Below are 15,458 nucleotides of genomic sequence, written 5' to 3'. Positions count from 1 at the left end.
AATGTTGCAAAGCCACAGTCACACTGTGCAGAGCGGTTGGGTGCAGGCCTCCCTGAGGGATATTCCAGGCCCCTTCTCTGAATTCTCAGCTGCTCTGCTTCCTGGGTGTTTCTCACAGGCCCAGTTACGCAGGGAAAAATCCACCCAACCCACACCCAGTACAACTATTGTTTTGTTCAATTACTTACCACTAGGTGACAGCAGCACTCTAAAACCAGTCTTAAGAAGAGTCGATATATGTCCAAGGCGCAGCGCATATCCCTTCTCAGGGAATTCTGGGTCCTGCAGTTTGTTTAGAGTTGCTTGAAATTCTAACTCTGTGAGCTGTAAACTACAGCGCCCATAATTCTTTGAGGGGGAAATGTGTTCTGAATGTGCTTTAAAGGTATAGCCTAAATACTAAGCAACAGGGCCGAATCTGATTGTCATGTTCTTGCAGGTTTCTGGATATGAATGGGGCTACTTCACAAGGCATGTGAGAGATAAGTTGACTCCTCCATGGATTGCCTCCATGATCCATGTAGTTTCCCAGAGTCAAGACAACCACGGGAGGCAAGTCTATTACATGGGGTATCTCAGCCTCCCTCAGCCAGTCCCTGCCTGCCTGCCCTTTTGCTTCCAACTGGTCCCAGAGGGTAACAGTGACTGTCATTTTCTTCCTCCTTCGTCTCAGTGTTTCCGCTTGTAGAATTCAGTAGGGGGATAAACTAGACAGAGTTGGCTTTCTGTCTCATTGGCTCAGGCTCCACCTGTTGTTTGGCTCCCTGCCTTTCGCCCAACCAGCCCCCCTCAGGCACCAGCCACCACAGCAGACAACTGCTTCTAATGTGGAAAGGACCCATTGGGGCAAATCTGATCCATGTGGTGAGTAGCTCTAAAGAGCATGCAGCTCTGCTTGGAGCAGCCATGATGTGGAGGGATGGTCAGAGCCTCCCATCTCTAGGTCCCTTTCTGTGTGTAGTGCTGCTTGGAGGCTGTATGTATTTCTGCAGTCTCTGGGATCAGAGACAGTGTGGGCTGACTCACAGTTCTTCTTGTGCCGTGCCTAGAAAGAAGTTTTCCCCTTGTGCCGCTCCTTTCCAAGGAAAAGCCCACTCTTTAGGGATAGACCAGAACAAACGTCAATCCAAGGAAAACTTGAATTGCCATTTGCTCTGACTGAGCACTAAAGATGTTTTTCTCCAGGGGAAAACAGCAGAACAAGCGGACGTATGGATAAGCCCTGTGCCCCTCTATCCCAGCTATTGAGCAGCAAAATCTAGAGAAGGCTGTCCATATATTTGACCATTGTGGTAAAAAAGATCCTGGATTAGATGTATGCTTGATCCGATCCAGTAGGCCTCGTCATATGTGTTACATGCCATTCCCAATCTCCGTGGCAGTGTGAGTTTCTAGGGAGTTCCTGGTGCTTATCCAGGATCCCTGTTTCGTTTTGGAAATGAGGCACAGAGGGAACTGTGGTGTCTTTATGATATATGGTTTATATGCACATAGATACAACCCGAGCTATGATGGAGGGGTCCCCCAACATTACACTCCAAGAGGATCTTGTCTCCCCATAAGCACAGCACTGGAATCAAACAGATACCATTTTCTCTGCCTCCTACTCTCTGCTTGTCACATAACATCCTCCTCCCAGCTTCTAACCCATATTGCTGTATCTGTGGAATGAAAGGGGCCCCACCCCATTGTCACTCCACAGAGTTCCCCTTTGATCCACTGTTGTACTAACTGGGCTCATTGCCCCACAGGCTCACGCCTCCAAGGAAATTAGTCTGAGTTGATTAGTTTCCAACACAGGTAGATTGCAGGGGATTAGCAAGGTGTCTTTAGGAAGCTTGTCTAGCTAAATTAGTTCTTTCACACATGTTAATTCCGGAGAATTAAAAGCATCTAACATACAGCTTACCACACACAGGTCTAGCAACCAGTTTTAACACACCAGCCTTCATTAAATTCTAACACTAACCTGATCCAGAATTTAAAGTGTTTTGAACCCACAGATTCATCACAATATGTTGACCATGATAAGAGTCCATCCTTGGGCCCTGCTCAGGTGATGACATGAACCCTAGGCCTATAAAGCAAACAGGTCTGCACCCATGAGACCACTCTTAAAGGAGGCAACAGTCCGTCAAGTGTGTTACTATTGCTAACCGGGGCTATTTATAGCAGCCACAGTGAAGGACTATCTAAATTTATCTTCGACAACCTGGTGCCCTCCAGATGTTTTGGACTACAACTCCCATCATCCCCAGCTAGAATAGTTGGCAAAGGCTCGGTATATCTTTTCCCAGAGAAAGATTATCTGTCCCCCTCTTCTTCTCATAAACCGATCTCCTCTTTGTAAAAAGACATCTGCTTTTCTTCTTGTAGACACCTGGCCACACAACTGCATTACAACCTGTTGCCTGTGGGGAAAGGCCTACAACCTTGGCAGCATTTCTGTCAGAGAGCTCACTCCTCACACCTCCACATTTCCAACCACTTTCCCCAGGGAAAGTCCGCTCCTCACCACTGAATCAGAGCAAACATCTACTGGGTTTTCCTCAGATTGTCGTTTGCTTTGATTCAGCAGGAAAAGCAGGTGGGAAAAATGGAAAACTACTCAGACTCGTGCCTAGAAAGTATGGGATGAGAGGAAAACCACTCAGACCCATGCTTCTAGGCACGGAACAAGCAGAATGAGCCCTAAGTCAAAAGAAGAGATCTTAGAGGAACTGGCTGCATTTAGCCTACAAGAAAGAGCAAAGAGCATTGGATAGATCTATGGGCCGTGATAAAAGGTAAAGGTAAAGGACCCCTGACCATTAGGTCCAGTCGTGACCGACTCTGGGGTTGCGGCACTCATCTCGCTTTACTTGCCGTGGGAGCCAGCGTACAGCTTCCAGGTCATGTGGCCAGCATGACTAAGCCACTTCTGGAGAACCAGAGCAGTGCACGGAAACACCGTTTACCTTCCCACCAGAGCGGTACCTATTTATCTACCTGCACTTTGATGTGCTTTCGAACTGCTAGGTTGGCAGGAGCTGGGACCGAGCAACGGGAGCTCACCCCGTCGCGGGGATTCAAACCGTTGACCTTCCAATTGGCAAGCCCTAGGCTCAGTGGTTCAGACTACAGCGCCACCCGCGTCGTGATAGTTGGTGATTAATGGGATGGAAGGGGGGGAAGGCAAGAGAGCAGCAGTGACTTTGTTTGTGGAGGGCAGTATTTGTGTTTTTTAATTTGCTGTGAGGATATTTTCTATAGTAAGTGGTATAGAAACAGTCTTAAATAAAAATAGATAAATTAAATAATCCCCCTATCATCTCTATCCCAATTAATACCATTCGTTGTATAGCTTTCTCTGTAAAACCCAAATGTTGCGGGGGAAGAACGATAACACTTTGCTCCTCAAAATATGTGGCTGCATTCAAAGCTAATCACTCACAAGAATGCTTGTAGCTGTAGCTTACACTTACAGCTATAACTCCCATCACCCTTAACAAACTACAACTGCCATGGTTCTTTCAACAATGTGTGCCTTAAGTGTATGGTGTTGCAACAGATGGCCCAAATGCATCAATCTTCTTTCAAATACTCCCTAAGCCAGTAGTTTTCAACCAGTGTGCTTTGGCACTCTTGGGGGCATTGAATGATGGTCAGGGTTGCCGTGGGCAACACCGGCCTCTGTCCCTCTTTCCTTCCTTCCCTCCTCTGATGCCCTCTTGCGTCTCTGCCTCCCAAAGGCTTGCACAGCTGTTTGTTGCAGCAGCCCTGGCTACAAGCTCCCCAGGTGAATGGTGCCTCTGGGGCTGGCCGGAGGGTGCTTCCCAGACCCCTGTGGAGCAGTGGGAGGAGGCACCTCTCTTTGGGTCAGAGGGGGCAGCTCAGAGACCAGGGATGGCAGCTGCCCAGAGCACTCCCAAGGAGAGGGGAGAAGAGGGCAGGCTGAGGAAACACTCCACAAGAGAGGATATTCGCAAAGGGGTGAGGGGCTGCCAGCTCTGCAGGCAAGGGGTGACGTAACTAGGCTCCTGAGCCCCACAGGGGTGCTGCAAGAAGAATGTAGTTGGCCAAGGGAGCTGTGGACCCCAAAAGGTTGAAAACCTCTACCCTAAGCAGTCCTCTTAGTAACCTGTCATTATTGGACGAGATAAATGAGATAAATCTATAAAGTTCAATAGAAGTTGAAATGTAGCTCTTCACTTGATACTGAGAGTTACATCAGGTATCTGATTCATCATGGTGTTCCATTGCGCCAGAAGCAATTTAGTCCTGCTGGCCACATGACCATGAAATCTGTCTGTGGACAAACACCGTCTCCCTTAGCCTGAAGCGAGATGAGTGCCACACCCCATAGCCACCTTTGACTGGACTTAATTGTCCAGACGTCCTTTATATCAAGTATCTATACATTTCCCTATCCTCGGTGTCCTGGCTCTCTCCAGCCAAGGAAGGCACACTTTTGATAGTTAATTCTGTGTTGGCAAGATAGCTTGCAGCAGCTTCCACAGTGTTCTGGGTACACACACTTTTCTAGCCTCTAGGCAGCTGTCCACTGGTCTAGACCCCGCAGAGCAGTTACAGCAGTAGAGAGACCCTACTGCTCTACCCACTTATATATGCTCTCCTGATGGGTTGCATGCCTGTAATCTGAGACTTCTCCTGCATGGAATGTGCCACTGCTCTTACCACTTCAAGCCCCTCCTTGTTCTAGGAGACAGTGGGGCAGGGAAAAGGGAGGTGTCTACTGACCTGTCTTCTTCTCCCACATCTGGCATGCCTTTCTCCATCTCGGACTACCCTGACTCTCCCTCCTCCCCTGGCTCCTTCCTTGTGTCCAACCCCATAAATCACTGGCCCCCTCTCCTGGTCTCCTGCCCCCCACACTTCAGAGTCCTGCCAGTCCCTGACATTCAGCTAATAGTAGCTCTGGCTGTGTGTAGTGGGTCGCACTGGGGGAATTAGTGCCCCACTTTGTCATGATCCTGTCACAAATGACACCCCCCACTGCTTTTAGCAACACCAACAAAAAGTGTCTGAATATGCATTCACACACCTCTGGCATCAAGTCTAATTTGTCCCTTGTATGAGAAGCAATGAGTTTAAATTTCAGGCAAATGGCTACAAGAATAGATCGGCAAAAGGTCGCCTAAAAGGATATCATGTTCCCATCTCTTGATCGTAAGATGAATTTGATACATCATAAAATTGTCCCCAAAGTTTGTGGAAGACCAACACAACTAGCCATATAACTTTTCTCTGCACTGCTGCACTGCTGCATTTGTTACGGGCTTGCCTTGTAGCAGGAGGTAATTAGTCATATTCATCTGCTTCTGTATCCAGTTTGTAGCTTCTTATCTCGTGACATAATATTGGCCAACTTTCCAATAAATTGGATGTTCAGGAAACAAGAGGCAGCTGGCTTTCCACACATAACTGGTGCCTAAAGTGTATCTGTTCTGAAGTGGGAAGCAGAAGTTATTGGTACCTGGGCGAGTGAGCTGTTAACATGTAGAGGGAATCTTGGAAGGGTTTGAATGTATTTGGCAATGTTTGCCCCACAGGGCTCACTGCAAGAAACAAGGTGTTGGTACATTGGCTTTCCCTCCTCTTTTTATATCTCCACCCCCCACTGATTCTATTAATAACCCCCCCCCCCAAAAAAAAAAGGAAAGAAAGAAAGGGTTTATTCAGACGTTAACTGAAGTGGGCCAACCACATTTGGCATGTTGTGGGATAGCCCTGGAGGGTGCAATGAAGCTTTGGACAGTTTTTACCCTAAAATTGAGGCAACTAGCCTGTGGCCCTCCAGATGCTGTTGGACTTCAGCTCCCATGGCTCCTGTCCATTATCCATGCTGTCTGGGACTGATGGGAATTGCAGTCCAACTACACCTGGAGAGCTGCAGGTTCTTCACTCCTACCTGAAAATTGCTAGGGAACCTCAGGCCTGAGGCCCAAATGTGGTCCTACAAGTCTCCCCTGACTGCATCCCTTACTGGCTCTGCTCTGCCCCCAAATGTTTTTGCCTGCCAGGAATGTGTCCTTAAACTCAGATCTTGCTTGTCTGGACAGAGAACACAGATGGTTCTCTGGCCCCTCCTGGTCCTAGCATGTGGGAATGCACACTGTGGCCTGAAAAAGATTACTCACCCTTGTCCTAAAAGGTGGCTTGTAAATACTTCACATCAATTTAAATAATATTAGAGATGGACATAATTGCTTGGTTCTGTTCCAGATATGTTGCACTGAACTGAATTTCTTTAGACGCCACTGAACCTATCCATATTCCTTTAGCTTCAAAACACTAGTTGTTGGACCCAGGTATGTAAAACAGGTACAAAGTTGGGAAAATGCCTATTTGGTGAAAGCCACAGATTAGAATGCATGCAAGGAAGGGGTGAATGGGGGTTCACATTCAATGATCCTGAATTGTCAGAACCACTCCCCCTCCCCCCCCCACGTTGCTGATGCTCCTTCTCTTGCCCAACCTGTTCTGGCACCACAATCCACTCCTGCCCTTCCTTTGTACTGCATCCATGGCCCATGCAGCTGTTGTCTGCTAAACAAAAGCAGCTCATCCTGTAGGCTCATCCCATGTGCTGGAGCTTTGGCCAGCGAAGGGTTAAGGCAAGCCATTGGCTGCTGAGTGAGTGAGCTCATCTGAGCTGGAACATGCTCCAGGTTTTATGAGCCACTCAATGCAGATGATATCAGAGGGGGGTTATCTGAGCCTGGAAGCTAAGCTACTTAGGGAAATCGCAACATCCACTTAGGACACATTCCATGCCTCAGCAGAGCAGCAAGCCAACTGCAGGGAGCCTCTGGTCATGTAAGTAGAAATACTTTCTCTGTTGGAACTGGGTGCCTGGGCTCTCTTTGTGGCAGGGAGCTGGAGGGTGGGGGGTACCCTGGATCCCAGAGGCTGAGCTTTGCATCCCAAGCTCTGAATTTTCAGCACCCAACAGGAGCTGGAGGTGCCTCCCGCCTCAGAATAGATCTCTGCTGGGCGGTTTCTTTCACATTTGCCTGGAGCTAAATAAATGGAACTTGAAGTTGGCATAATAGTCACTCCCTGCACAGGCTGAAAGAGGCTGGGAATGCAATAAACAGGTCTGAGTCCCACCCATATTCTCTCTGGCAAAACAGCTGGTAATCAGAGGCAAAACCTTTTGTGCACTGGAGCAACCACCCCACATAAAAAGTGGGGGAGCTGGGAACTCGTGAAGTTACCCCAGGAAAGGCATGAGCACTTTTTCTTGAGGCACCTGGAAAAGGGCGTCTGGCAGACTGGCCATGTAGCCTACCTTTGTGTTTCTCAGCAGATGTGTGGGGACTGCATGGATCTGGGGGTCGGAGGGAGGGAGAAAACCAGCACAGAACTGAAGATCTGACTTGCACAGGTTGGGTGTGTGGCAGCCCCGCTTCTGAGATGAGACTCAGATGCTCAGTCCCCTGCCAGGCAAGAACTGCATAGTCAGGTTAATCCTGCCGGATATAAATATCATCCTCTCGGCAGCAGAATGGAGTGAGAAGCTGCATCCTGGGCTGGAGAGTGAGGAATGGTGCAGCTGCTGTCATGACGAGGGCGGGTAGCTGCCTGAGCTCCAAGACTTGGGCACTCCCTGTTGGAAAGCCTTGGCTCCCATGATGGTGGTTCTGCAGGGGAACACTTCCAGATCATCCCAGCCTTGCTCAGGTCATCCTGGGTAGCTCTCACCCACTTTCATTCCAAGCCAATGGCTCTTTCCTTCGAACTCAGTGGACTTGAGCTGTTACTTCCTTCACACGGAGGAATATACAAAGCTGTCTGATGAGTCAGACTATCGTCTTCCCTGACTGGCAGCGACTCTCATGGGTTCCAGGCAGGGGCCTCTCCCAGCCCTACCTGGGAGATGTTGGCTGGGGTAGACCAGGAAAATCAGGGGCCAGGCCACGCATGCCAGGAGAAGGGTTGGTGCATGGCGGGCATCTCTGTGATTGTTACGCTGCCACTAGCTTACATTTATTCACTTCCAATAAATGACTTAAAGCCATTTAACAATTTTAAAAATATAAACAATATAAATATAGTGCAATTTCACAAATCAAAACAGTTTCAAATCCAAGGCAGATGCATAAGGAAACTTGGTCCTTCCTCGCTCTTTGGCTCTAGTTGTGGAGAAACCTACACAGGGCAGCAGGATGTCTGCAGATTTGACTTTCTGATTCCCAAAGGGATGTGGAATTAGTGAGGGCAGATTCAGCCAGTCCCCAGGTCCCCTCCCTCCACTTCTTACAGAAACCTCCCCTGGGGCGCACTAAAAGTCCCACTAAAAGTCATCATCATTAGTCCCACTAAAAGTCCCACTAAAAGTCCCACTAAAAGTCATCATCATTAGTCCCACTAAAAGTCCCACTAAAAGTCATCATCATTAGTCGCACTAAAAGTCCCACTAAAAGCCAGCTGCACTAAAAGTCATCCAGATCAGGCCAATATCAGGAGCCCCAGGCCACTAAGGGGACCCACAAACACACCATTTAGAAGGATTGGGAGGGGGCACCAGGCATTCTCATCTTGCAAAGGGTTTCTGGAAAGGTCAGAATGCTACAAGAGAGACTCTTGGTGCTTCCTGTCTCCCTAGGTGCTTATGAGATTGTGGGAGTGTAAAATGCAAAGCGGAGAAGGAGGGAGGGAGGTTGAAACACTAGCCCACTTCATGTGGCTTGCCTCTCCCGCTCGCCACCAGTTAACGAAACCAGTTTGCAGGCTTGCTTCCAGTCTCGAGGCAAGGTTTTGCATATTTCGCAACTTTGCATTGCTGAAAAAGAGTCTTGCAAATAAATGCTGGGCCTGTGTGATTCAAGAGGCCTGCAATCCGAATCCTGAAAGGGGTTACGCTTCTCAATTGTCCGAGTGTCTGGGGCTCGGTTAAAGCCGTTCTCACAGACATTCCCAAGGCACAGAGCACACTTCTTCAACCACTGTAGCAGAGCTGGCAAGAACAAAATATTTCCCAGAGAGATGGCACTGGGCAGCCGACATCCACAAATTTGTCCACAAGATCTGCCTAAAGGATCTAGGTAGGCATGCCCCAAAAGCTATAATCCAGTAGAAGGTGAGGCAGAGGCTTGTGCTGACCGGTAGAGGAGGAATAATTTTACTCTCAATTCTTTCCTGTTTCCTTCAAGAAACAGAAGGCAGATGGGAAGGGAGGTGTAGCGAGAACAGCTCCAGGAAGATCAGGAATACTCCTCTGCATGATTCGTTTTTTCCTACCAGGAAAACCAGGATCAAAGAGAAGATCAAGGCTGGGCTGCACTGGCTGAGATGAGGGTGGTGTGATCTCCCTGCCTGGCTTCCCTATGGGGAAACTGGCAGGAGAAGAAGTTGAGGCCCTTTCACACTGGGATGGGGTACAGCTAAGATGGGCCTCTTGCTTTTTGCATAATTTGTGTCCTTTGTTGCCCAACTTACCACTAGGAAAATGAGGTGAGAGTGGAGATTGAGACTGGACTATGTCAAGGGAGGCCAAGGGGAGAAAGGAAATCACTGGTGAAAGTCACAGTCCCATGCATTGTTAGTCAGGGACAGGGAACTCCTGGACCTCCATATGACGATGCTGGGCTAAAGTGCTCATCATCCTTTGACCACTGGCCAAGCTGCCTGGGCTTGGTGGGAGTTGGAATCCAGCAACATCTGGAGGACCGTGGGTTCCCCATCCCTGATATAAATGGATGTCTCTTATAATGGCTGGCACATCAAGTCCATACAACAAGGAGGCCTCTCGTTTTTCAAGGTGGTCCGACACTCCTCTGTTGGTTATCAGACACCACACCAGCAACACATAAAGAATAGGAGGAGTGGGTCGCAAACCAACTCTTTGCAGATCCCCACAAAGGAAAAGGGGAATCGCTCGCAAGTACAACTGCCCAGGGCACACTAAGGGCTGGCTGTCGAACTACATGTGTCATGTAAAGGCATGTTAGCAACTTGGGACCGGTTTACCTGTGAAATTGCCTCACCCCATATGTGCCCACTTGACCACTTTGATCAGTGCAATTGTGTGTGTGTGCAGGGTGTGTGTTTGTGTGATCAGTCTCCTGCTGATAAAAACCAACCTTGTCAGACTCTTTGCATAACCATTTTGCATGGCGCTGAACAACTCATGCTCTGCAATGATACTGAATTAATGAGGGCAGAGGCAACTGGCGCCAGGCTATTTAAATGAAAAAAGATCAACTCTAGTCAGACTTGTGTGCTCTAGTCCCCTTGAATTATGTTTTTCCCCCCTACTCTTCCTAAATTCCCTCTCGGTGTGTTTCATTCTAGTTCCCCAAGACAAGCAGAGAAAAGGGGCTGCAAATTGTGGATATTTACTTATTTGAGGATTTGTTATCCTGCCCTTTCAGAGCAGCTAACTTAGCGAAAACATTAAAACAGGAGTCGGGGGATAAAAGACAGCACAATATGGTATAAAACGCGAGCAGCAGACAAACCAATATGTCTGTGATATATGGGAGGACTTCTCTTACGTAGAATGGACAATGGAGGGAATCTCCTGTTCATAAGCAGGGAATGTCCAGGAAATGGAATGTTTTGCAGTGCAAATACAGGCTCAATAGAACAAAGAGTACAATGCACATCAACCAGACTGAACAAATCCTTTGTGTTCCTGGTCCACAGAAACACACTTCAAAACACCAGCTCCCTGTTAAAGCCGTCGTCATCATCTATGTTCCTATCATGGTTTCTCATTCCCTTAGCCTGTATAATTATCTTAATTATCTCACAGATATTGTGTGCGCCCTGGCAGAAGAGCAGCAGATTGGGGGGGTGCAGTGATGGGGAAGAATCCCTTGGGCATTTTTGAGAAGGGGGTCCTGCCTTTTGCTCTCTTGCCGAGTTGTGTGGTTGCATGCGCAAGATATATTTAAATAACATTTCCCACCACCAGTGCCAAAAGAATCCCGCTACTGTAATTCCACCCCTCGCACAGCTATGATTTCCAGCAGCTTTGGCAAATCCCAGTTACCAGGATTTTTGGAGGGAAATGTGCTTTGAATTTGCTTTGAATGCGTGGTGTGTAAGCAGCGTGTGCCTCCCTCGGTTTCTCAAGGCACAAAGCCGCCACCTGGCAAGCTGCACCTTTAAAGTGAAACAGACCCAGGTGTGGCTGTTACGCCAGCAAAGCCATGCAAAGCCCTGGCACCACCTCTGGGTGGCAGCCATGAGTGGAACACCAGTGCACATATGGCTCTGGGGCAGGCTTGGGTGGCCCCATTGTGACTGTCAGAGAAAGCCTTTCGCCTGACCTTTGTCCACCTGATTCCCTCCAGATGTTTCAACTGCAAATGCTATCAGCCAGCACAACTGCTCTATCCAATCACTGCTGTTGCCTGTTTTGAGAATGCTGAACTTACCACTTCTCCCCCAAGAAACCTGGCCAGCTCCTCGCAGCTTGCAATCTCAAGCAAGTCTGCTTGTCTTGGAGCAGCTAAGTACCCCTTCTGTTGGAAAATGGGAGCTCCCAGAGGCTTCTATGATGATGATATAGGGGCTGCTGGGGCAATCTATCATGTTCCAGGGTGAGGGGTACCTGCCAACAGAGCAAAGAATGCTCTTGAGTGCTTTAAAGTGAGCATGTAAGTGCAGGTGGGGTGAAAAGGAGTGTGAGGATGCTGTACAGTGGTACCTCGGGCTACATACGCTTCAGGTTACATACTCTTCAGGTTACACACTCCGCTAACCTAGAAATAGTGCTTCAGGTTAAGAACTTTGCTTCAGGATAAGAACATAAATCGGGCTCCGGCGGCACGGCAGCAGCAGGATGCCCCATTAGCTAAAGTGGTGCTTCAGGTTAAGAACAGTTTCAGGTTAAGTACGGACCTCTGGATCGAATTAAGTACTTAACCTGAGGTACCACTGTATTCTGTTCCTCCGACCTATGGCATAGGAGACAGCTCCTAGGGGCTGAGGTAACTTCACCCCCTCCCCCAATAAAATATTTGAGAGGGCCAGCTCCCCACAGAAAGTTGATGGGCATCGCCATTCAAATGATGTGTGTACACCACATATTGTGATTGATTATCTGGGGTGGGGCTTACTTACCACCCCACCCACCCAATTTTATTCATGTTGGCACTCCAGTCCTACTGTCACCACGCACCCCAGCCCACTGGAATGGGCAGCCCTCGAATGAATGAAAGGCAGTACCCCTCACATTTTAAGGGAGTTCACTGAGGAGAACTTCTTGCCCCCAACACCTGAAGCCAGCACCGGCTGGATGTAGCGTTCTGTTTCCAGGGCAGGGCTGCTGAGAACTGCAGTTTTAGAAGAAAGCGTGAAGTTGGCTTTGGCTGTGACTCACAATATCTACACAGCTATCAAGGAATGGATGGTGGAAACTGTAACAGCCCTCTGCTGCATATCAAGCTCTCTGTATATGTTTCTATTTCTCCCCAGAAGCAGCAAGAGGTCAGGAATTGAACTTCAGCCCAACAGTGACTTGACTAAGCCAACAATCTTTACCCATGGTGAGTTCATCTACAACACCTATGCACCACTAACAAAAGCGATCAAAACTTCACTTGGCAAAAGGCTAGCAGGAAATACCGGTACAGTCATACCTCTTGTTACGTTTGCTTCAGTTTGCGCGATTTCAGGTTGTGTCCCGCAGTGACCCGGAAGCACCGGAAAGGGTTACTTCCAGGTTTCGCCACTCGTGCATGTGCAGATGTGCAAAATGACATCACGTGAATGTGCAGAAGTGGCAAATTGCGACACGCGCACGCGCAGATGCGGGTTCTGTTCTGCTCATGTGCGAACGGGGCTCCGGAATGGATCCTGTTCGCAACCAGAGGTACCACTGTAATTGGTTTCATGGGCTGCGGCAGGGATGGAGAACTTTTCTCAGCCCAAGGGCCACATACTCTTGTGATCAACCTTCTGGGGGCCACAGGCCAGTGGTGGGGTATGTGGCCAAAGGCAAAAGTGGGCAGGGCAATGTATTTGATTCTTACCTTTGTATGTAGATGACAGCAATGCAAAAAACAGAGGTTTCTGTGCACAAGAAAGGGCTTATCCATGCTTACCTTTCCAGGTATGGTCTGCACTTTAGAGCTCTGTGTCTAAGAGCTATTTTTTGCCCCAGAGCTTTCCCCATGAAAACTCGCTCTTTACTGCTGAATCAGAGCAGACAACAACCTGCGGGAAGCCCAATTGGCAGTTGTTCTGATTCAGCAGTAAACAGTGGGTTTTCCCTGGGGAAAGTGGTGAGACAAAATTAAAACTTCTCGGATTTGTGAAATCATGGGATGAATGAAAGTGCAAATGGGCTGTTAGTTTAATCCTGCCCGTAGTCTAGCAAACTAGGTCAGATGCTTATGCTTCAATCTGATTTCATTGTGGCTGCTTCCAGGTGGGCAGTTCCTGGGTCTACTCAAGGGCTCTACCATTAGGCAGAGTGATACGGCTGCCTCAGGTGGCATTTGACAATGCACATGTCAAAATCCTCCCCTTTCAGAGAGCCAAAGGAATAGTGCTAAGGGCACTTACACTTGTGGAGATTGGGCTCAGTTGCCATCCTTCTGGAGACGGGGGGGAGTCAGCATTTTTTGCAGTCTCAGAAAAGACAGAAGAACCACAGAGGGGAAAGAAACAGAGTGATAATCTTTGGTTTACAGCATCATGTAGATGCCTCATAAAAAGTGAGTGAATGAAGTGGGGCAATTCCATGAGGATTTCTACGATAGCCAGCTGGTCATCTCTGTAAACAGTTTTGCTTCAGAATGGGATAAGATTTTCCCATCATTATCACAAGGGCTTTCCATTTAGGACTATGCAAATCTGGCTTTTGCTCCTAATTCTCAATGACAGGTTCTCCTTGACCCAGCTGGGAAGGAAAATAGTATGGTACCAGAAATGTGTTGAGTGGATTTCTGCAACAGACTCACCACTTGAACTATGTATGTTTGTCATCATAGGAACTGAGGCCAGAGCCCTTATTACCAAGAAAGGACATGTGGAAGCTCAGAACTAGTGGGGATGACCTTCCCTCATGGTCTAAACTGGGCCTGTGACAGACGCAAAGAACATCCAAGCTCATGAGCCAGTCACACCCATTAGCTATGTAGATAAATCTTAGCCCAAGAGTTTGGGTGAGAGTGAAGCATACAGCTATCCAAATAACCTCCTCCTTGGTCTATTTCTCTCCCCTCCCCCCATAGGCCTTAACATCCTGAGTCTGCATAACAGGTAACCATGGAAACCCAGCCAAAAGAAACAGAGGAGGGAGAGAAGTCCCCCGAGTACAAGGACCTACTGCCCAGCCAAACAGCCAGCACCTTGTGCATCAGCTCGCGAAGTGAGTCCACCTGGAATGCTCCTCACCAGAACAAGTGGGACATTTACCACAAGCCGGTTATCGTCATCTCAGTTGGTGGAGCCGTGTTCCTTTTTGGAGTGGCTCTCACCAGCCTGACCTGCCTCACCGCAGACAAAAGAGGAGGCATGAACAACACGACCAAGGAGGTGTTCAAACTGTGTGGGCCAGCCTTCCTCTCGCTTGGCCTCATGCTGCTGGTGTGTGGGCTTGTCTGGATCCCCATCATCCGCAAAAAGCTGAGGCAGAAGCAGAAGTACCACATCCTCCAGAGCATCAAGTCCTTCTTCCTCAACCGCTGAAGGCAGCGCTCAATATTTGGCCACCAGGCAAAGAAGACTGTGTCATAGAGGACAGGGCTCTGCCTTTCTCTCCCTGGACCTACAAGGACAAATCAGCACCGCCCTAAAGGGGAGTTCACTCCCATCCCCTCCTCTTCTTCCTATGTGCAACAGATTTCTCCATCCCCAAGCAGAGACACTGTTGGGTGACACTGTGTCCTTAGCCAGTGAATATATTTTCCAATAGGATATCCATGCTGAGAGACTGAAAACTGGCAGATCAGATCCCAGAACAGTGGATTTCTCACACTCGTTATTGCTTGAAAGGATTTGCTATCTGTATCTTCAAGAGCCTGGTTTTCAGACTGTATTCACAAGAAAGTTGAGGCTTGTGCCATGACCCTCCAATGGGACTAATAACTGCCACAAGTTTTTGTGAGAAAGCAGATTGATATTTTTATTCCAACAGCTGGCTTTGGGTTTTTTAAAACAAAACTCAAACCCTTCTGCCTCAACCCCAATTAAAATGTTCAAGGAAAGAAGCCATTGTGCAAGCAAACAACTGTGTGTGAGTACAAATATTAATCGTGCAAAAGTCTCAGGTTCAGGGCGAGAGGGTAATGTCTGAAGGGTCTCACAGGATCCAGGCTCTCAAATGCTCTCAAAATGAGGGGTTGTCATTGTAAAAATACTTTGAAAAAGAGGGGCATGGAGCTGTACTATCATAGAGGAGATGGCAGACTGTTGTGTAAGAAAACGGGATCTGCCTAGATATCTGTCACACTGTCTATGCCATGCTACTGCAGCTACTGTCTGTGACTGCTTTT

At 48.3% G+C, this 15,458-nt stretch overlaps 1 protein-coding gene across 2 annotated transcripts; it reads left to right on the top strand.

Moving 5' to 3' along the window:
- The first annotated feature begins 6,605 nt into the window (after positions 1-6,605).
- On the top strand, positions 6,606-15,173 carry PIRT (phosphoinositide interacting regulator of transient receptor potential channels). Of its 2 annotated transcripts, XM_083725997.1 has the most exons (3): positions 6,615-6,819; positions 12,433-12,503; positions 14,196-15,173. In XM_083725997.1, exon 3 carries the CDS (start codon positions 14,230-14,232, stop codon positions 14,650-14,652), a length of 423 nt encoding a protein of 140 aa, XP_083582123.1. In that variant the 5' UTR covers positions 6,615-6,819; positions 12,433-12,503; positions 14,196-14,229; the 3' UTR covers positions 14,653-15,173. The 2 variants fall into 2 exon arrangements, with proteins under 2 accessions (XP_083582124.1, XP_083582123.1); XM_083725998.1 differs by lacking the exon at positions 12,433-12,503 and having other exon boundaries at positions 6,606-6,819.
- The last annotated feature ends 285 nt before the right edge of the window (positions 15,174-15,458 follow it).

The sequence above is a fragment of the Podarcis gaigeae genome, assembly GCF_964106915.1.
Source record: "Podarcis gaigeae genome assembly, chromosome: 2".
NCBI classification, from domain to species: Eukaryota; Metazoa; Chordata; class Lepidosauria; order Squamata; family Lacertidae; genus Podarcis; species Podarcis gaigeae.
Note: the sequence above shows the minus strand (reverse complement) of the source record. Positions and strands in the feature narration are given on the sequence as shown.